This window comes from Podarcis melisellensis (genome assembly GCF_964234715.1).
Source record: "Podarcis melisellensis genome assembly, chromosome: 17".
NCBI classification, from domain to species: domain Eukaryota; kingdom Metazoa; phylum Chordata; class Lepidosauria; order Squamata; family Lacertidae; genus Podarcis; species Podarcis melisellensis.
Genome location: NC_138534.1, coordinates 512,989 through 535,135, shown reverse-complemented (window position 1 = coordinate 535,135; position 22,147 = coordinate 512,989). Strand labels below are relative to the sequence as shown.

General features: G+C 45.0%; 1 protein-coding gene across 5 annotated transcripts; it reads left to right on the top strand.

Moving 5' to 3' along the window:
* The first annotated feature begins 1,682 nt into the window (after nucleotides 1-1,682).
* Nucleotides 1,683-21,750, top strand: CXXC1 (CXXC finger protein 1). Of its 5 annotated transcripts, none has more exons than XM_081895238.1 (16): nucleotides 1,683-1,826; nucleotides 1,964-2,079; nucleotides 2,405-2,505; nucleotides 4,281-4,423; nucleotides 6,831-6,989; nucleotides 7,155-7,181; nucleotides 8,141-8,290; nucleotides 11,775-11,882; nucleotides 14,420-14,604; nucleotides 15,069-15,276; nucleotides 16,217-16,327; nucleotides 17,912-17,961; nucleotides 19,593-19,689; nucleotides 20,367-20,519; nucleotides 20,695-20,845; nucleotides 21,205-21,750. In XM_081895238.1, the coding sequence occupies exons 1-15, from the start codon at nucleotides 1,761-1,763 to the stop codon at nucleotides 20,839-20,841; spliced, it is 1,821 nt and encodes a 606-aa protein (XP_081751364.1). In that variant the 5' UTR covers nucleotides 1,683-1,760; the 3' UTR covers nucleotides 20,842-20,845; nucleotides 21,205-21,750. The 5 variants fall into 5 exon arrangements, with proteins under 5 accessions (XP_081751364.1, XP_081751363.1, XP_081751365.1 ...); XM_081895237.1 differs by having other exon boundaries at nucleotides 6,828-6,989; XM_081895239.1 differs by lacking the exon at nucleotides 7,155-7,181 and having other exon boundaries at nucleotides 6,828-6,989.
* Nucleotides 21,751-22,147: the final 397 nt, after the last annotated feature.

Here is a 22,147-nt window from a genome sequence, read left to right as displayed (position 1 = left end):
CCCAGTTCACACATAATGCTAAGCCATGGTATGAAACAAATCATAGCTTACTGCCCATGAGAAACATGTTGGCTAGGGCATGTTGCTCAGTCACCCACCCTCTTCTTCTTGTGCTGTGTCAAGAGGAAATAAACCAGAATGCTGGCCTAGCTTTACATGCAAACCAGTACAGTGGTACCTCGGGTTAAGTACTTAATTTGTTCCGGAGGTCTGTTCTTAACCTGAAACTGTTCTTAACCTGAAGCACCACTTTAGCTAATGGGGCCGCCTCCTGCTGCTGCTGCACCGCCGAAGCACGATTTCTGTTCTCATTCTGAAGCAAAGTTCTTAACCTGAAGCACTATTTTTGGGTTAGCGGGGTTTGTAACCTGAAGAGTATGTAACCCGAGGTACCACTGTACTCCTAGTTTATTTCACTCTAGACAAAGCAGAAGTCAAGGTTTGTTCTTGCTTACTGCTAGTGCATATGATGCTAAGCCAGTACTCCGGCTTATTTTCTCCTGGCACACAAAAAGACAAGAGGGCTGGGCACAACTGAGCAGTGTGCACCAGTCTGCTCCTCGCTTACAGTGAGCCATTGTTTATGGCTTACTGTTACATGCAAACCAGGTAATCATCTGAAGGGCGCAGTTATTTATTTTGTTTCACTGTTACCTCTGCTCAAACAGGTTTTAGCAGGATTGGCAAACCTTGCAAAACCTGCTTGAGTGGTGAAATAATTGGAGAGAAAGATGCACATCACATACAACAATGCTTCTATCAACTCTAAGGTTAAAAAACAAACAAGAATTGAAACACCTGCCATGTGTAAAATCCTTCTTAAACTCTTTAAAAAAAATCCATACAACTCCACACCTGGGGGGAAAATAAATTTTGAAGTTAAATTTAAGTTTAAGTATGTGAAATTCTGTGTTCATTTTTTAATGAGATTAATTTCCTTTGACTCTTAACTAAAGCTTCCTCTCATCCAGTGCTCCTCCCCTGCAACACCTTTGCCCCTGCTGTAGTTATGGCTGAAGGATGGATATGCTGAGCAGGATTCCTAGAATATTAACCCTGCCTATTAGTTTCAGAGATCAAAAAGGAACTAAGTGTGACAAGGAAAGGTGAAAATGACCTGCATAAATATGATCTGCTCAAAATCTAGCTTATCGTATTGGTTTTGGGTAGCATCAATGGAAATAGAAAACCATAATTATCTCATCTTGAGCACTGACAAATATTTAAGAAGGGCAGAAGTATTTTAAAATCACAACCACTCGGTATTTTTACACTTGGAAGTATGCAGTGACATCCATTAACAATTACACTCTTGTTTACCAGTTTTTTTCCTTTTTTAAAAACCGATCTCACCATTATTATTATTATTATTATTGCTAAATTTGTATAGGCCCCTTGTCTGTAGATCTCAGGGCGATTCACAACATAGAAATACAAGATAAAAAACACAAAATAAGACCCAGTAACCTCCCTCGCCTGATCGCGATTCGTTCTATTTATCTAGCCTGAGTGCTGCCACCATCAAAGATGGCCACTTCCTGTTCGAAAGCTGAACTGTGCAAATCCCTTGAAGCGAACAACGGACATTTTTGTCACTGGCAAGCAGGAAGAAGGCAGCGCCCTCGTAAGAGACGGACCACCGACGAAGATTTCCGTCTTCGTGTGGCGTGGAAGAGGCGGCCATCTTTGTAAAGGGCGGGGGAGGCGCTGGAGACCCGGATGTTGTTTCTCTCCTTGCTCGGGCGAAGGCGGAAACGGATATGGAGGGCGGGGGGCGGGAAGTCGATTGGGCTTCCTCTTCACAGGCCAGAACAAGGGAGACCATGGTGAGCGCGCGCGGCGGGGAAGGCGGCGCCCCGCGAGGGAAGGGGGCTCGGGGGGGGGAGGGCGGCTGCTTCGGAGGAGGAGGGAGCTCTCCGCCAGGCAGCCCCGCTCACCTTTCCTTCTGTCCTTCGCTCCCCAGGATGAATTTTCTGATCCCGACCTGGCTGTTCTGGGTGAGGAGTCCAAGTCGGAGAATGGAGAAAATGCCCCCGTCTACTGCATCTGCCGCAAGCCGGATATCAACTGTTTCATGATGTGAGTCCCCGAGGAGCTGCGAGGGGCGGAAGGGACAGGCTGGGCTGAGGGATGAGGGATTGCTCGGGGGCTGCGCGGGGCCTCGCCTCTGCATGCTGGACGCGGGGGGGGGGCTGCTCTGGTCCGGTTCAGCTGTGGTAGATCTTGAGGAGCAGTGTGGGGCGGTCAGAGCGAAGGGTATTCTTTCTGAAGGCTGCAGTTGTGTCGAAAAAGGAGCTTACTGGGAGGGTATGCAGAAAGTTGTAATGTTCTGAAACCTGGCTGCCAAGAAGCTGAGTTAGGGAATCCTCACCTTTCCCTTTCTTTGCCCCCCTCCGCATCCCAGAGGCTGCGATCACTGCAACGAATGGTTCCATGGCCACTGCATTAACATTACTGAGAAGATGGCAAAGGCCATACGGGAATGGTACTGCATGCAGTGCCGAGGTGAGTTTACAAACAAGATAGTATTGAGACTGGGCTAGTCCCTGTATAACTGGCAAAGTCCTGTGTTTGGGTCCTTCAGATAGTGTATTAGAAACGTGGAATGCCTTGATTTTGCTTACAAAGCTATACATTTATTATTGTCACTGATGTTGGCAAATATGATGGGGAAATGCTGCAGAATCTGGAATGGAGGTAAGTAAAAAGAAGCTTAATTTGTTGGAAGCAATCTGAGCTTGAATAGACTGTCTTTTTGCAGCCTGGCAAAGAGTGATAATTTCTTATTAAGGTCATTGTAAAATAAGTGCAACGTGGCTATAAACTGTAGCTTGCCATGTGCCTTTTTTATTAAGGATTTTTTCAAAAAAGTTTTTATTAATTTTTCCAAATTATTACAAATCAAACCAAATTAAATTAGTTTAATACAGTTTCTTAAAATCAGGTTTCCTGCTCCTGTTCTGAACATATGATCATCAACATTTCCTCTTATTTAGAGTCCAGTTGATATCCTTCACTTGCCGTTAAACCATTCTCCCAGCTGGCTGCTTTTTTCACCTTACAAACAGCACCTCCGTTAAATCTTATAAATAAATAGTCCATTTCACGTGTGTATATACATAGTTGTTCCAGGCCTGGTGTGCTGGGAGAGTTAATTATTATCTTCCATTGTTCAGTTCTTTGCAGTGTTTATCTGGATGGTGCTAGGTCACATTACATTCCTTCCACTGTTTACGGACTAGCGTTCGAGCTGCAAACATAAAAAACTCATAGAATGAATATCCAAACCCCCTGCATTAAAATTCCACTCTGGAGTTCTTCCTCGGCACACAGTTAAAAGTAAGATCTTTTCTCAAATTCAGCCTCTTTACTACACCTGTTTGGCAGCAGTTCATTCTCCCCCCACCTACTTCATTCCTCCAACAGCAGTTCAGGAATAATTTTAAATAAAGTCCATTCATCCTTGGTTGGGGAGGAGGGCATTATAAAACTTTGTTAAATTTTTTGTTGAGCATAAATCAAAAGCCTCCTCCCTCTTTTCTGAAGTAACAAACAAAATAACAGCTGCGGCTACACACGTCCTTTTCATTATGCAGGGGAGGATAGGAAAAAAGGAGACAATTTGAAAACCACAAGAAAGCACAAAGCACCTTGTCCTCCCCTTCTTTTCCTGGCTGTTAAGGGTTCTCAAGCTTCAAAGAAAACATTCAGATACCTTCAAAGAGCCAAAGTCCAGATCTTTCGGCAGCTGACTGATCGCTGGCCATTAGCATATGTCGGTTCAGGGGTGCCTCTCAATTAATGCCAATTGTCCAAATTATGGAGGAACCAACCACAAATCATGCTGGAGATGGAGGCTCGTCCATACTGCTCTGCCTTTCAAGTTGGCAGACACGGGCTTGGCGGCACAGTGGGATGCAGTGAGCTCCCCAGACCCAACTGGGGAACATTGCAAGGATTTTTGCCTCATAAATCCTGGTTTTCCCCTGCCTGAATCTCCTTGCTGCCTGTGGAGGGCAGCAAGCAGCTACTGCCAGTGACTCATGATGTAGCCGGAAACCGAAGTAACCACTGGAGTTAATTTGTTAAAGTTTTATACCCTGATCTCCCTCTGTGTAGTTCAGTATATCATACACAAGACTTTTTTCAAACTACTTGCTGGTCCAGGCCAACTTAGATTCAGAGAAAGGACTACATCTGCCTGTATTTGCCCACTACTCTCTGGTCCAAGAGTTGAACCATGTGGGTTCTCTTAGCTAATTTTCCTTTCTGCTCTACAGAGAGAGACCCAACCCTTGAGATCCGGTACAGGCACAAAAAGTCCAAGGAGAAGGATCGTGAGGGTGAACATGAACGTGCCGAGAAGGACGAGCTGCGTGCGAAGGCCCAAGAACTGGCATTAGAGCAGAGTCGCAGCTCAAAAGTAAGTGTTTTAGCAGTGAAAGGGAGCAGAGTTCAGTCACACCTGTGCAGGGCCTGGCATTCCAACTCCAGAATGTTGAGTGTTTGGGTTCAGAATTGTGGGGCAACTGCCTACTCCCAACAGTCATTGTTTGACTGTTTCACGTAGTACAGGTAAATGCTCCTGTCCAGCTTTTTGCCTCCCTTGTCTGTTCTTGATTGGACAGCATGAAGGTGAAATCATTATAGAAGACCATGGGGCTGTAGCAAACGGTGTGTGGACTTCAAGCCATTCTTCAAGCCATTTATTTAAAATAAGCCATTTATTTAAAAATACAATTCTTCAAGCCATTTATTTAAAACATTTCTAATTCTATTTATTTATCCTGCTATTTATTGCAAAAAGCATTTATATAGCAGATAAAAGTGAAATTCATATATTGAACATAAAAACAACAGAAAAAATAAAAGAGCAAATGAGAGCAACTAGTCCAGGCCTCTTTGTGGGCTTAGAGATTTTTGATGCATTTGCTGTAATAGCTGCTTCAGACTTCTTTGGGATGTTCACTCACCTCTGCCCAAGTGGAACACTTGCTGTAACAACTAAGCAGCATTCATTTTGCGGCAAATCTTCCAAGAGATTGGTTACCATCTCTTTATGCCTAATCTCCAACACATCTCCCCCCCCCCCAATCTGCTTTCCTCTGGCTGAATCCTTTTATTCAAAGCTGGTTATCAAGCTAAAGGACTTGCTTCCAATAGAGGCTAGAACCCAGGATTTGTGGGGTCTTGACCAGCACTAACGGATAATTTTATTACTCATTTATATAGTTTATTTATGAACTGCTTCCCATGAGGCATCACAAAGCAATTTGCATTATTTTAAAAACATACATAAAACATTTACATATACAATTACATATATAATTTTAGAATTTCCTCTGATTGCTGCAGTTCACCTGCTTGGAGAAGGCAGTCTGGAGTTTCTTTCTTCATTATAATTATTATTTATATACTGCTTTTCTGAGAGAAAATATTACAGAGTGGTGTACAAAATTCAAAGCATTAATACAATCAATCCATAAAATTATAACACAAGAATCTAAAAATTTAGTGAACAGTGGCATGGGACTATAATAGCGTTTTAAGACGGCACATATTAAATGCTGGGGAAATGTATGCCCCCCTTCCATCCTGCTGCTCTCCTGTCAGTATTTCTTTGGACCTTGAAATGTTTTGTACAGGACTGGGGTGCAGGTAGCAGTGTTATGGGCAAGCGAGCAAGCATGTTCGCACAGAGAGCCCGGTTGCAAGTAGGCATTGCAGCTCTCTAGTAACAGGCCCTGGATGTTCACTTGGAAAGCCTACAAATATGGTGCAGTTAAAATGATCATTTGGCTCTGCATAAACATTTTCACATCTGATATCCTGTTTAGGTCAGGGGTGGGGAGCCTGTGACCCTCCAGATGTTGAATTCTGACTCCTATCATAGCTGACCATTGGCCATGCTGACTGGGGGGAGTGGGAGTCCAGCAACAGGTTCCCCAGCAAGGATTTAAGTCACGTATAGTTGTTGCCTCAAATTTCTCCTCCTGCCTAGATAATAATGTATAGTGTTAGCTTGTTTGGACTCTTATGTGATGAACCCTGAAGGTTAAATACGCACATTGATGAGAGCCACTTGTTTTAAAAGCAGGCAGGTTAAGGTTGCAATCCTGTACTCACCTGGAAATAGGCCCCTTTGTACTAAGTGGGGTTTTCTTCTGAGTATGGGATTGTGCTGTAGTATAATATATGTTTATCAGTATACGATCTGTTGTGTATACGTGTCTATCAGCCACAATAGCTGAATGGAATCTCCATGGACAGAAGGCAATATACTTCCTGATGAATGCATGCTGTGAATAAACAATAGTGGAAGGCCATTCCACTCCTACTCTGCTTGTGAACTCCCTGTGTTGCTGATAATTGAGGTTTCTGGATGATGTGAGGAAGGAAAGGGAGTACTTAAGCTCATTTGCAGGTTTCATGGCTGGCAGTATCTGGCTCTATAAATCTGAGGCATGTTTGATAGATCTGAGTAAGTAAGTAGTAACTACCACCTCGTGCCCAAGTTAAGGACATTGCTGTGGATCCCTCAGGTTCCTGTGGCCAGGAGTGCTTTTCCTCTTGTTGAGAAAAGGGGAACCCTCAGTTTCACCATTTGATCTTTGTGACAATTTGGGCTGTCTCACCTGTGCTGGAATATTTTAACATGCTCCATATGGGTCTTGCTCTCTTGTCTTGCTCTCTGATAATATGTATGCCATATCGAACACTTTGGAGGAAGATCAGGTTACAAAATTTTAACAAATAACTCCAGTGATCCCTCTAGATAGCCTCCACATACTCATCTCTCCCCACTTCCTTTCATTTTTTAAAATCAGCAGCAGATCAAGCGCTCAGCGCGCATGTGCGGTGAATGCGAGGCCTGCAGGCGCACAGAGGACTGTGGACAGTGTGATTTCTGCCGTGACATGAAGAAATTTGGGGGCCCCAACAAAATCCGCCAGAAGTGCCGGCTGAGGCAGTGCCAGGTTCGGGCTCGGGTGAGTATTCCGGTGGGCGCTTTCTGCCCAGAGATCATTGCATGCTTTTCTCTGTGGGTCACTTTCTTGGCTGCTCCACCCCAGAGGAGCAGCCACCTCAAATTCAAGCTGTTGATTTGTGTGTAGCTCACACGTGATTTTTGTTTCCCGTTCTTTTCTTCCTAGGAGTCCTATAAATATTTTCCAGCTTCGGTAAGTTTCCTTTTTCCCTCCAGTTTTTTTTCTTTCTTTTTTTTCTTTTTCATTAAAAACGGGACCTAAAATAGTTGAGTGTTCAGTTGGGACTCCTGGTTTTTCCCCCCTAGATAGGGGAAGCAGAATGAGACCTGGTCTATGCACACAGCAAAATAAGGTGGAAAAAAATCTGGGAGTGGTTAAGTGGACTGTGCTGCTTCAGATTGCAGATGGAGTACATGTAGAACAAAAAAATCTCCCTTCTGGAAGGAATGTAGCATAGCAGGGAGAAAATGTATGATCTGGCTTACTCCATGTTGATTTTATCCCCCTTGCAGGGTGTATTCAAAAAGGATAGCCATAAATATATATTAAAAGATAACCCTCACCTGTCTTGAAGTGAGATGGTCCATTATGCCACATCATTTCCACCTTGTTCTGCTCTATGTTCGGAGGCAGCCTAATAGTTAGTGGGGTGTAGTTGAGATAACTTGGTACGTGGCAGTGCATTCCTGTACATGTTTACTTGGAAGTAAGGTCCTGCTGAGTTCAGTTGGGCTTAACTCCAAGGAAAGTGAGTGTAGGATTGCAATCTCAGAGTCCAGTTTGGATGCATTCTCAATTGCAGGTTTTTTTGTTGGACACTTCAGCCCTGCTTTTTTTGAAATGACTGAGCCTCTTCTCTCTTACTGATTTTGGGAAATAAGCGGGTGTTGGGATTCTCTCTCTCTCTCTTTCTCTATATTTCTGCTTCTCACACTTTGCTGCTTTGATCTTCAGTGAGTTCTGTTTTCTGTTCACCAAAGCTGTGCTCAGGAAGGGAGGGGTGTGCTCACGTCTGTGCCGTTTCAATGCATTATGCTTTTGAAGCCAGATAGATGGCTTCTTTAATGCTTTCCTCTCTTTCTTCTTTTCTCCTTTTTCTCTCACTGCTTTCCCCTCCCTCTCCCACCCCCACTTACCCTAATGCTCAATAGATGTTACGGGGGCGGGAGGATGATCTGCAGATGCTAAAGGAACAGCTAGAATCGGCTGCCACACCTGAACCCCTGTCGGATGACGATCTGCACATAGATCCCGATTTGTATCAGGAGCTTTGTTCAGGGGCCTTCGATGACCAGAACCTGGTGAGACCTGTGCTGGACCTGTTCCCTTGGGATTCCTTGGTCGAGTTGGCAGGGCTCATGCATACTGATGTCAAAAAGCTGTGTCCTAGAACAGGATGTGTTCTGGGTTGCCTCTTTCTTGCCCCACATCATCTCTTATTCTGTGTTCTGAAATTACTCAAATCAAGTACGCTGGAGAAATATAGCCAAAAAAACATGGCTAAATGGTTCCCTGCTTATCCACTTTCAACTATTCCTAGAGCACAGTATATGAAATCTATCCTCAGGTCTGCTTTTTGTTGCTGCTTCTGTGGCTCACCTTGTTTCCTCATTTTAAGCCATCTTTCCCTCAGGTCTCTAAACTCTCTAGCCCTTTTCCTCTTGAGTGTTTACTATTTAGCTGACTGCTTACACAGACCCTCTTGTTGCTCTTGATTCCCAGCCCCTTTGCTTCTTTGTTTCCCAGAACCTCTTACGTAACAACATATAGGTCTGGCTGTGGGACTTCCATTCCTTTTTTAAAAAAGCCAAATTTTAATTAATTTTTTTCATAAAGAAATATTTTTAGATTAAAATAAATAAATAAACAGAGAGAAAGAGAACAGAAAACACCAAAGGAAAAGCAAAGAAAAAGAAGAAAAACAACAACAACAAGAAGGGAAAAACTTTCTGATTTCCCACCTTTTGAATAAAAGAAATTATTCAAAATATTCACTCTAAAATGACACCCAACTGATCTGCATTCTGTTAGGCAATATTTTCCAGTCTTTTGACCCAAATAGATTAATTCATTTTCCTTTTTACACAAAAAGTCCAAAAGGGGATCACCAATTATTATTAATGAATGTCATCAATTTGCTGTGGTTTTCCATCTTGATTTTTTTCAAAAACGATCTCTTCCAGCTATGTTTCTTCCATTCTTTTTCTAGGAAAAGCACTGGAGGCCTGATAGCTTTTTCCTCTGAATTCACATCAAGTTGTACACAGAGTATTTTCTCTCTCAACTCTTACTTCTGTCAGCTTAGGGTGTCACTTCATCTCTCCACCCATGGCTTCATTCCATTCCTCCAACATTACAACTCTCCCATTTGGCTATTTCATTCCTCCAAGCACCTGTATGTAAGACTTCCATTTCACCGTCTGTTGCCTCCAACTCTACCTTTTCACCCTCCTGTTCTGGCAATCCTTTATCCATATTCTATTCTGAAGTCTCTGTATCCTCTTGGATTCCACTTTCCATTTCATCCTTCTATGGACCACTTTCATTCACTATTTCATCAGTCTTAGCTCTAATCATTTTTATTTGCTCTTCAAACATTTGCTGAAGGTTGTCAACAGTCAATGGAACGTCCAGTGATGTATTTGTCATACTGAATGTTCTTGATCCTAGTAACAATTCAGTCTCCACCTTAAGATCTTCAATCTTCCTTATCCAACTTAAGATCTTCACAGCGTTATTTCTTATCAAAACACAATCCTTTCCCATAGATGAAATATGAAGTAGCAAAATTCCATTTCAAAGCAATACTTTCGTAAGGATAGTATACAGAGAACTAAACATAAAGAAAATAGGGATCCTAGCACTCAGAACTCCCTTGATTTTTTAAAAACTATTGGTTCCAACAATTGGAGTATACTTGCTTTATCTTCAGCCCTCAAACGATCAACTCTTCTTAAAGCCAGAAATTAGCTCACACACCAGATGTAAATTTCAACCAGCAAATGGAGAAACCCCTTTTAGTCTTAAAGGAAGGCTTTGCAGACCCAATGCCCTGAGCCCTCTTACATGGCTTTTGGGCAAGATGCTGATTCCTTCGCTCTAAGTCTCCTAACAATTTCTCTCACAGAAGCTGTACTGTTGATTAATGTTCTACTGCTGACAACCCCCGCCCCCAGCAGTTGGGATGTTTGGGTTGTATCCACCATGGTAGCTCTGTTTGTGCAACAAACTTCCACATGTGGTATGGAATTTTCCTTGCTCCCCCCCCCCCCCGGAAATCTTCTCCAGGAGGCTGGGAGACCTTTGCAAGTAGATTTTGGGAATGCGTGGGGAGAGGAGGGAAGGGGAAATCTGTTACACAAGCAGAACTTTGTGTGCTTGTCACTGAATGTACCGTATTTTTTGCCCTAGAGTACACACTTTTTCCCCTCCAAAAATGAAGGGGAAATCTGTGTGCGTCCTATGGGGCGAATGCAGGCTTTCGCTGAAGCTTGGAGAGCAAGAGGGGAAGCTATCAGCAAGCCTGGGGAGCCCGCGGGAGGGATAGCAGCCTGCTGCCCGGAGCGCAGCTGAAGTGCTGAAGCTGCGGCTGGGGGGGGATAATTTTTTTTCTTTATTTCCCCCCCAAAAAACTAGGTGCGTCCTATGGGCCAGTGTGTCCTATGGGGTGAAAAATATGGTAACCCTTTGTGAACATTCAGAGCTGTTGCTGCTGCTTAGCTGCTTTCTAGGCAGGCAGCAGTTGCTTTTTAGCCTGCATTTAATTGCTATAACTTACCTTAAGGGTAAGTTAAACGGGTGGCGCTGTGGGTTAAACCTCAGCGCCTAGGACTTGCCGATCGCTTGGTCGGCGGTTCGAATCCCCGTGGCGGGGTGCGCTCCTGCCGTTCGGTCCCAGCGCCTGCCAACCTAGCAGTTCGAAAGCACCGCCAGGTGCAAGTAGATAAATAGGGACCGCTTACCAGCGGGAAGGTAAACGGCGTTCCGTGTGCTGCGCTGGCTCGCCAGATGCAGCTTGTCATGCTGGCCACGTGACCCGCAGGTGTCTGCGGACAGCGCTGGCTCCCGGCCTATAGAGTGAGATGAGCGCTGTCAAGACTGGCCCGAGTTTGCATGATGAAGTTGCAGCATAGATAGCAGCTGCCAGGAAGAAAATAAGGGTGTGAAAGGGCTGCAGCCACCATTGCAAGCACTGGCATATATGGGTTTGGCCTGGAACCTCTTAGGGGTTCTTCCACAAAGCTAGCTGTTAACCAGGATGTGAAGTTCAGACTGCACACAGTTCTTTCTTGGGGGCAGGGACCAAATGCTTTCCTGCCCTTCTTAAGCCAAACTACCCTGCCAGACAACCTCCAGATCCTTTTAGCACGAGAATGGGGAACCTGTGGGCCTCTGGGTGTTGCTGAACTACAACTCCCATCATCCCTGACCATTGGCCATGTTGACTAGGGCTGGTGGGAGTTGCAGTCCACAGGTTGTAGTAGTAGTAGTAGTAGTAGTAGTAGTAAGTAGTAATAATGATAATAAAATTTGTTGTTTATATACTGCCCATCTGACTGGGTTCCCCCAGTCACTCTGGACAACTTCCAACAAATTAAAACACAATACGACATCAAACAGTACTGCCTTCAGATGTTTTCTAAAAGTCACATAGTTTTTATTTCCTTCACATCTGACCAGAGGGTGTTCCACAGGGCGGGCACGACCACAGAAAAGGCCCTCTACTTTTGCACATCTAGATTTATTGGAAGACTCCTTTTACTTTTCTCTCTTTTCCTCTCTTAGCCGTGGCTCAGCGACACTGACGATGCGCCCTTCCTTGATCCTGTGTTGCGGAAACGTGCTGTGAAAGTGAAGCATGTCAAGCGGAGGGAGAAGAAGTCTGAGAAGAAGGTATGATCCTAGATGGTGGGTGGGAAATGTCACAACTGTAAGAGTGCCAGACTTGTTTTTAGTGACCAGGCCTTTTCCCAGAGCTGCAATTTTTTTTGGGTATGTAACAGGACAAAATCACACTTGTAAAATCAGAATATTTGTTTATTTATTGAGATTTTAAGATGGTTTTTCACTAAGGATCTCAAATTGGCTTCCACAAATTAAAACTAAATACAATTTTAGATTAGATCATACAATATGAACAACACAGAACAGGCCAAACTGAAACCATAGGGCAGCCTCAACAACTCAACTGGAAGCCTGGGAGAAGAGTTAAGTTTTGACTGGACAACCGAAGGCTAACAACAATATTGCTGTCAGCACCTCTGCGGGGAGAGAGTTCCAAATTTAGTGCACAGTCCCTGGGAAGGATGGTACAGCACAGTGAGCAATACTGGATGGCACAGCAAATACCCCCCTCCCCTGTTGATCCACTGTATCATTGCTCAGGAGGCCGGGACTGAAGTAGGTCAGATAATCTACTTCATTTAAGTACGCACAACCACAACTGTCTTGTGCACCATGCCTAAAATGGGGATGTTAGCAATTGGGCAGGAGTTATCAAGGACCTTGGGGGCCGGGGATGGGGGGCTCTTGAGGAGTAGGGGACCATCACCTTTTCCAAGATGGTTGGGGCAAGCCCTTTTTGCAAAGAGGCATTAACTGCTCCCTGGATCAATCCTGCCAGCCCCCTCCAGCAAAGCTAAGCTCAAACAAGCCAAGGAAGGCAAGGGTCGAGAGAACATGTCATGAGTGGTATTTCTTCATACCTCTGGTCCACATCTTCATGTGCCAAGAACTGAAAGTGATCTCATACAACAGGGCCACAGTGGCATTAAGGCTGGAACTACTCAAGCCCTCCAACCTATGCTAGTATAGTCTACTCTTGCTTCCCCCAGCATGGGGCCCTTATGAGGTTTCAGACTACAACTCCCATCAGCCCCAGTCATCATAGTCAGTAGTCAGGGAAGGTGAGAGTTACAGCCCACAACAGTTAGAGAAAGGGTGTTCTACTCTGACTGGCAGTGGCCCTCCAGCATCGGTGCCACCTTCCGAAGAATTGGGGGGGGTGTGTGTGGCAATGTGTGATGTTGGAGAAGCTGGGCGCAGCATTGCAGCAGTGGCATGGCTTCAGTGGCTGCAACGCCTTCTGCTGCTGCCATTGCCACTGGTCTGGCGCTGCTTCCCACCTTCTTCCCCTCCATGGCAAGAGGAGAAGGAGCTGCGGCCATTGAAGCTGCACTGCACTTGGCTCCAGGCTTGTCCTACTTTGGAGGAGCTGGGGCAGAGCTGAACCCCGCAGCAGCACAAGTAGCAGCACAAGCTTCCATAGTTGTGGCTTTGGCTCCTCCTGCTGCCATTGGCCTGGGGCTGTTTCCTGCCACCTGCCACCTTTGGACTTTGGGGTGGGGTTGCCCCCTCCCAAAATTATCAGGGGGCCCCAAAGGGCTCAGCTCCTAGGAGATGGCACCCCTGCCCTCCAGAGTCTTTGGCAAGAAGTGTTTCTCCCTATCCCTTGCTCCTTTTAATTGAATATATCACAGATTAAACCTGGGACCTAGTACACGTGAAGCTCTGGTCCTGGCTTATGCATTTTTTAATGTGAAAAGTATACAGTCATTGCATGGCGACACAAAAATACATATAAAAGAGGAGAGTTGTTGCATTGTGACTTGTGACAGAAGACTAAGCATATGAATGTATTTACAAGATGTTGTTTTAATACAATAAATAACTAGTCTGACAACCCATTTTGGTGATTGCTTTAGACTTCAGTGGCTTCTGTTAGATGATGATAAAACCACTGTGGTGTAGTTGCTAAGCGTTCTGGACTGTGAGCAGAGAGACACAGATTCAAACCCTCTGGAGGAAGCCCTTCCAATCCAAGCCCCTTCTGCCTGCTTCCTCAATGGTGCAGCCAATCCCAGCCACCTGTGGGGCTTCCACTGTGTAGAGCTCTCTTCAAGCGCTGACCATTAATTGATTGCTGCTGCTGGCAGAGAGCCGTATGCTGCACATTAAAGCCTCAGCAATTAGCTAATAATCAGGGCTTCAAAGGACTTTTCAGGCATTGCTGATTAGCTGATTAGCATTGTCTGCAACCCCGTTTTGGCCCTGGTTGGTTTGGTTTGGCCAAAAGGGCCTGGGAGGCCTTATTAAGCCTGCAGGCTGGAGATATCTTGCAAAAGGATAGCAAAAGGAATAAACGTATCTGCCTTCCACCTCTCCTGCTATAATTACCAGTGGGGGGGGGGTGTTAGGGTTAGCGAAAGGAGTGCAGGCAGCTGGCAGGTCATTGCTGCCTGAAGTGTCAGTGTTGGATGAATGTACTGTTGGCTTTATGGCCAAACTATCCTAATCACAGAAGTAGGAAATAGGCGGCAGTAAATGGGGTTGCCTGTATTTGAAGGTCATGAGTAAACACTGGTGTCCCTTTTTGCTCTTGCAAGGATGGGTGAATTCTAGCCGTGTCATCTCTGGTTCTTGCCCTGCAGAAGGAGGAGAAATACAAACGTCACAAGCAGAAGCAAAAGCATCGCGACCGGTCAAAGCATGCTGAGCGGGTGGACACCAAAGACCCATCATCACTCCACCAGTGCCTTGGCCCTGGCTGCATCCAGGCTGCTCGGACTAACTCCAAGTACTGCTCGGATGAATGTGGCATGAAGCTGGCAGCAAAGTAAGTGGGAGAGCCCTCCTTGGGGGGCAGCTTTATTTCTTTTCTTAGCAGCTTTGCCCATTCATTGGTTTTCCAGCATGGGTTGGGTAATGCAGGGGCTTGTGTGGCAGGAAAGAGACTTTGGGCTTTTAAAATGTGGACTCACTTGGGCCCTTTGGATGCTTAACCTTAGCCTCAGCTCTTCAGCTGTCCCAAAGAAGTAATTATGACATAACTGAAAGGGCGATTGGGAGGAGGAATGTCATAATGCAGTAATGGGCAAAGTGAATCCCGTAACAGCCTAAGCCTGGGAGCAAGTGCATCAGTTTGAGTTGTGGGTGTTCCGGGTGGTTTTCTTATGAGCTGAAAATGTTCCCATCCTGTAGGTTTGTGTTGTGCGGTGTGATGCTGTGTGATGCACCCTGTTACCATCATATTGGCCAGTTTTCAGTTGCATGCACCCTCTTGTTTCTGTCCTTTCCCAGCCGCATATATGAGATCCTCCCGCAGCGCATCCAGCAGTGGCAGCAAAGTCCATGCGTGGCAGAAGAGCATGGCAAGAAGCTACTAGAGCGGATACGGCGGGAGCAGCAGCAGGCCCGACTCAAGTTACAGGAGATGGAGCGCAAATTCCATGAATTGGAGGCTGTCATTGTCCGGGCCAAGCAGCAAGCCATCAAAGAAGACGAAGAGGTACCTGGAAGAAGTGCAGGAGAAAGGAGCAGGCAGCCAGGCCTCCTCTCTTGGGGGGTTGCAAACAGCACCTCCTTAACCTTCCAGGGAGGATTTGGGTGCATTAGACTGGAGCCCTTTTGCAACCTAACTATATACGTGTGTTTTATTTCATACATTTGGGTGTAAATTTCACAGATAGTTGTGAACATTGACAGCATGGGTCTGTTCCCAGATTAAACAGAGAACATACCCTTATTCTAGGTATGCCCTACCTGTGACTTATTCAGTGCTGGAATGGTTGCATGTGAGCTTGATTCTCCAGTCCAGAGCAATTTATTTCTGATGTTCTGAAGGGATAAAGAAAATGACAACAACGCAGACTTCCCTGGGAATTTTATTGCGAGGGGCAGGATATAAATTCTTATGATAAAATAAGCTATAGTTCAGCTTGCTTTTGCCTTATGATTCTCAGGTTGGCAGCATCTGCTGATTTCAATTGATGCCAAAGCTTACTTGTTTAATCCCTGGTGTGACCAAGCGTTAGGATCTGCATTAGGCGTTACAACACATGCGGGTGAAAACAAAGCAGCAGCAGTAGTAGTAATAATAAAAAATATATATTTGTACCCTGCCTATCTGGCTGGGTTTCCTCCAGTATTGTTCTTTGCTAGGAGCAGTGACGTAAGGTGTTGGAAATGTTCTTGGGCACACAGCAGGGCACCCATCCCTTTATTTATTAAGTGCTTCCTAAATGTTTTAGTACTGTAGCTTACCTGGAACTGCAGAAACTGGGGGTGGGATTTTCAGGTGTCTGGCTGAGGGGGTTTTGCCTTGGTGGGTTATAAGTTCTGCAGGCTTGCTCAGAACTTCCTCATGGAGTTGTAGGGTGGGATGCTGTTTGCTTTAAAAATCTGACCACTAAATCCTGACACCTGCTTGCCTCTTTCCTCTGCCACAGACCAGTGAAGGAGACAGTGATGACACAGACTTGCAGATATTCTGTGTCTCCTGCGGCCACCCCATCAACCCCAAGGTGGCGCTGCGGCACATGGAGCGGTGCTATGCCAAGGTTAGCTGCCTGTCTTCTCTGCGCTGGGTAACCTTGGTGTTGGGCTTCAGGGGCCTGTGTTTGAATTGAGACGCTGCTATCCAGCCTCTGAAACAGGGATCTTTGTGGCATACCTGAAACTGGGTTAAAAAAAGGTTTGGTACATGTGGTAGGTAACCCCAGGATGTGGAAAAGTCTTAGCCAAAGAGCCTCCTCTGCTGGATTGTGGAGCAGCTTTCTAATTTTTTTAAAAAACATAATTTTTATTAACAGGCCAATTATATCACATTATTTCAAATCACATTAATTCCAAATTATACAGCCAAATTTTTCAATTTTGTTGGGGGTACCCATACATCAAGCTCCGGACGAGGATCCAAACATCACTTCTATTACTGCTTTAATTAAACAGTTCTATCCAGTTCTATCCAGATAGTCTCTCTATTACTTTCTTCATCTTCTTGTTGTTGTCATATATTCCTTTCTTTGCGATCTCTGATAATCTTCACAGGCAGGTTGAAAACAAACATTGTCTGTGTGGGTTTTACACACTCCAAAAGTCATATCTCATAGGGACAGCCGCCATTCCCCTCCTTCGAAAGTTTATCTTCGGTCTGCCCTTTCGTTTTCCCAGGCTTGTAAAATATCTCATAGAGGGCTCTGCCAGGTTAAGATCAAATTCCAATCATCGTTCACTTTCAAATAGTCCTGGTTCTCCTCCCCCCGTCTTTCATAAGCAAGCCTGTCTTGCGAGACGCCATTTTAAAACTGCGTCATAAAATTTTTCCATTCTCCGATCTTTACCAATCCTCTCTTCATTCATCATTAATTCATCCCACACAGTTTTTAAATTCCTGCTTGTGTAATAAAATACGGCGGTTCTTCTTTCTTTGGGGTGGAGGGTTATTAATACTCACATAAGGCAAAGAAAAAAAAGTTTTTTCCTCCACCCCGGAGCAGCTTTCTAATTTGCTCCATCAGTGGGTCAAGGGAGATTACTGTCCTTTAACATTTGTCAAGCAGCTATAGACAGAGCTGCATGGAAAAAAACAATGCAAATTCTGTACAAAGAACAATTGAGTTCAGGAAGCTGAATAAATAACTTACATTTTCAAGAACTAACTTCTACACCCCCCCCCAAATGTATATGAAAATATTTCTGAATAAAGGGTAGTATTGAAATGCAATACGCTGTTCACTGTAGCTTGACCTCTCCCATATTTAACCTATTATCTGCATAGCTGATGTTTTGGGAACTGCTGGCCACATGATATTTTGGCTACCATAAATAGTTTTAGCCAATGTGTTGCATAAATATGTTGGGATAGGTCTGTTGATGGCTAGATGCCTTGGAAACGAGCTCGGCTTCTATAGTCAGAACCTGGAACTCTGGGGCTACCTATCATTTCTGCAGCAGCCCTGCCCACCTGTCATAGTGGGGCTTGGAAGTCCACTGGATTTCTAGCTCACTGGCTGGTAGGTTAAGAGCTAGTTGAACTTAGGTGGAGGATCTTTTCTTCACTTGATGGTGCTTTTAATGTTTGTTCTGCTGTGACTTCATGGCTGTGTTTTTCTTTTCTGTCTGTCTCCCCCCATCCCCCGCAGTACGAGAGCCAGACATCCTTTGGGTCTATGTATCCAACACGTATTGAAGGGTAAGCTACCTGCCCAACTCTCAAGTTCCTTTTCGCTATGGGCTGTTCACCAAACCCTCCTCACCAGGTTGTATGCCACTGGTGCCATCTGTCTTGCAGTTCTGCTCCTTTGTTACATAGTTACCCTGATGGGAACAAGAAGCTGTGAAGAAATGCAATGGCCCTTTCCAAACCCAGTACTGTCCACTGGGTGGAAATCTAGTTTTTGCCAATACATATTTAATGTTTGTAGCTGTAGGCCATTACAAGAGTCGGAATCCATAGCTTCCTTTCCACTCCCAGAACAATGTGAGACTTTTGCATCTCACTTACGGAACAAGGGAATCCTAGTGCCTTATGTCAACAGTACTGGGTGCCCACCTCCATGCTCACTTTCTTTTTATGAAAGGTGGATGGGCATAAATGGTTTTAAAAAGTGTACCCCATGTTGCTAGTTGGTATTAGTGCAAAGAAAAGGGTGCTTGGAGTATGTAATCTTGAATTTGATGTCTGTCTGATCTGCTTATGACTGAATGAATGTCTGCTCGGTAACTTGGAAAGAAACTGACAGCCCTCACTTTACTCCTACATGGGCAGGTACATGGGAGAGAGTGGATTAAAAGGATTGGCTTGTCAAGATAGACACCATGCTTCAGCCTAAAGCATCCTTAACAGGTAGCAGGCTAGGAGGCCCAGTTCTCACTGAGGTATTAAAGGGGTGTGGGATCTACCAATGTTAGGTGGGCTTAGGTGGCAGGGGAAATAAAACCTTCATGTAGAAAACTAAATATCAAGAAGGAATGTGTCCTTTTACTGACATCTAGTTTTATGGTTTGGGGAATTCACCCCCTTTAGTGGGCATGTGAATCTCTAACTGTAGACTGAAATTGTGTAGTTCAGGCCACCTTGGTTTCCCATAGGAATCCGATTGGCCACTGTGAGAACAGGATGCTGGACTAGATGGGCCATTGACCTGATTCAGCACAGCGCTTCTTGTGTTCTCATAAATTGGGTCCTAATACTGTCTTAAAACTCAGCAACATCTTCATTTCAATGGTCTTCCTAAATAGCTTGGTCCACTGCTGACTTTTACGAGTTATGAAGGGGTTGCTGTGTGCATTCCCACATAATGGTTTTGAGCTGCTTTGTGGAGCACTGGGTGGAAACATCTGGGAAACAGAATGGGAGTGAAATCTGTGGAGAGGGTTATTCTCCCACCTCAAAATGTATTTGTGGGAAATCAGGAACCCCATTCGTCAGGTTTCTCTCTTCCCCCAACTGCTGCTCTTTCTGATCAAGAAACTCTGATCTCAGATAAGGCAGAATTAATTTTGCTTCTAAATTTGGGACACACATGCTATGCATGTAGAATATCTCTGCTTAAATCTCTGTCAACTCCAGACTCCTGTCTGGAACCCTTAAGTGCTTCTGCCCATTAGAGTGGACAGGCCTGACTCCAGGTGAGGCAACAAGGTGTGTTCCACAGTGTTGATGTGCAACCTTGCTTTCCTAGCATTTAACCTGAATTGACACTCCATTATTTTTTTTTTAAAGTTTCATTTACATTTTTAAAAATAACCCATTTCTTATCAAGTTTGCTGAGGATAAGGCCATGACTTTGTAATCTTACCTGTGTGTATTCTTTTCTCCAGGGCAACTCGCCTTTTCTGTGATGTCTACAACCCACAAAGCAAGACCTACTGCAAACGCTTGCAGGTCTTGTGCCCAGAGCATTCCCGTGACCCCAAGGTAGGAACAGAGTGCTCTTCCGGTGAGGTCCTAGTCCACTGTAGTTTAGGAACAGGCTAGGATAGGCCATCATTCAGATTTAGGAGGGGAAGGACTATTAGGTGAAATACAGTGTTGTGAGCTTTACCCAGGGCTTTGTGCTGTGGTGATTCAGTAAGAGTGCAGAGAGAGCACAGTATGCAGCACTGAACATGGAATTGGCTATCATTATAAGGAAAGCAAGTTTCTAATCTAGCCCTTAGTTTCTAGCACGGATACACTTGCAAGCTAATGGGTGATGCCTGCGGAAGTATGGCAAGCCAGAGGCATAACGGAACAATATTCTCAGAGAGCAAAGGACTTCAGTGTCCTGCATGACAGCAGAACCGACTCCCTCGAAAGGCTGGATGGTCATCTGTCATGTACAATTTAGTTATGATTATTGCATTGCAGGGGGTTGGACTGGATGACCCTCAGGATCCCTTCTAATGCTGAAGTTTTGTGATTCTTTGATCCTATGACTAGTAAAGCCCGAATAAGTTATGCAAAGTGAGAAAATTATGCAATTTTTACAGGTTGTAGAACTGCTCTTCTCTTGTGTTCCATTTGGATTATCTTTGTGCAGAATATTTTTCAGTGAGACACACACCACAGCTATGGCTTCATCCTGCTCAATCTCAACTGCAACTTTTCCCTAGGTGTCAGCAGATGAGGTGTGTGGGTGTCCCATGGTAAAAGACGTGTTTGAGCTCACGGGGGAATTCTGCCGCGTGCCCAAGCGCAAATGCAACCGCCACTACTGCTGGGAGAAACTGCGACGGGCAGAGGTGGACCTGGAGCGAGTGCGCGTGGTACGGATTGGGAACTTGTGTTAGACCTTGGGCGGGTGGACAGCACAAAAGGACAATGGCCTTGTCATGCTGCCTGTGAAATAGGCGTGTCAATTTCAGGGAGGGTTGCAGCTAATGGGAATCCTTTGGACGATGGGCTAGGTGTGATTGCTTTCCTCTTGTTCCTTTGTGTCAGTGGTACAAGCTGGACGAGCTGTTTGAGCAGGAGCGGAACGTCCGCATGGCTATGACCAACCGCGCTGGGCTGCTCGCTCTCATGCTGCACCAGACGATCCAGCACGACCCCCTGACCACAGATCTGCGCACAGCCACCAACCGCTGAGCTGGTGAGTTAGTGGCATCAGTGTCAGTCCAGGATGCTGAGTGCTCATGTGCGGCAGGGACTGGAGGTAATTTGGCTGAGGAGGACTCAATTACATGAGCTGACTAACCCCTGTCAACCTTTGGCATTGGCCATGAGCCCAGGATTAAAAGCTTTTCTTGGCTACTGTGACCACAGGAATGATCAGGGAGGCTTTTTCTCCTTGGGTCTGATCAACAACTTGAATTGCTTGCATGCAAATTGGCCTCCACTTTCCTGCAAAAGGGCAGCAGCTGGAATCTCTGGCTCGGTTAAGGGGAAGATGGTAGGGTCCTGTGTTGTGTCTTTCCTTCCCTAAAGTCTGTCTGTCTTTTTCCTTTGCAGGTGTTTTCCTTCATGACCAGACCTTCATGATTAAGTGCCAACTGAACCGGAACCTTTTTTTTTTTATTTTCATAAGCTCTCATTTTTAAAAAAATAATTAAAATGGTCTGGTGTTTTGGCTCTGAGCCCCTTCTTCTTTATCTTGTAGAATCTAGCAGCCTTTGACCTCGCCCCTGTGCCGGTGGCCTTTAGCCTTGCCTGTATATAGTCTTTTTAAAGAAATATTCATACGGTTTTAAGTGGGAACCCGCCCCCACCCAAAAAATGGAAAAGGAAAGGGAAAGTGTTTTTTGCTACTACCGGCTTAAGCTAGCCCCAACTTCTCTAAGCAGGATTTTGATTAGATGTGATGCTGTGTTGCAGCAAAGACTTTTCTAGGCATTAAGTGGCCACCCCCTTCCATGTAGTTGCTGTTGGCTAACAGACATTGAAAGGAGGGGGACTGGCTATTGAATCAGGGCAAGGAAGGCAGCCATGCACAAACAAACTGTTTTATCGTGCTGCTGCTTGGAGGCATAAGAGAGTCTAATAAAAGGTACATTCAAATGTTCTGTGAGTGTGTGTTAATTAGGCAGGATGTCTTGAAAGTGTGAATTACTGTTTTATTTGCTGCTGCTGTTTCCCTGTCTTTCTCTGTCCTTCCTGGTAACCCAGATCTCTTCTAGTTCTGCAACCTCCACTTCTTTTGTTATCTGTGCAAGAGGTGACAGGAACAAGTTGTCTACCAACCTCGTTTACCTCATCACTGCTAGAGTGCCAGATAAATCCACCTATAGTTCTCATTTTGTGAAGCCTGTCCATGTCTTCACTTCCCTGCTTTTGCTGTCTTCCCATCCAACCACAAGCAGCTGAAAGAAAGCCCTAAAAAGCACAAGGGCACAAACTTAACTTGTATTAACCTGAAAGTAGAGAAAAGCCAGCAAGCATGGTCAAGGATGATGGA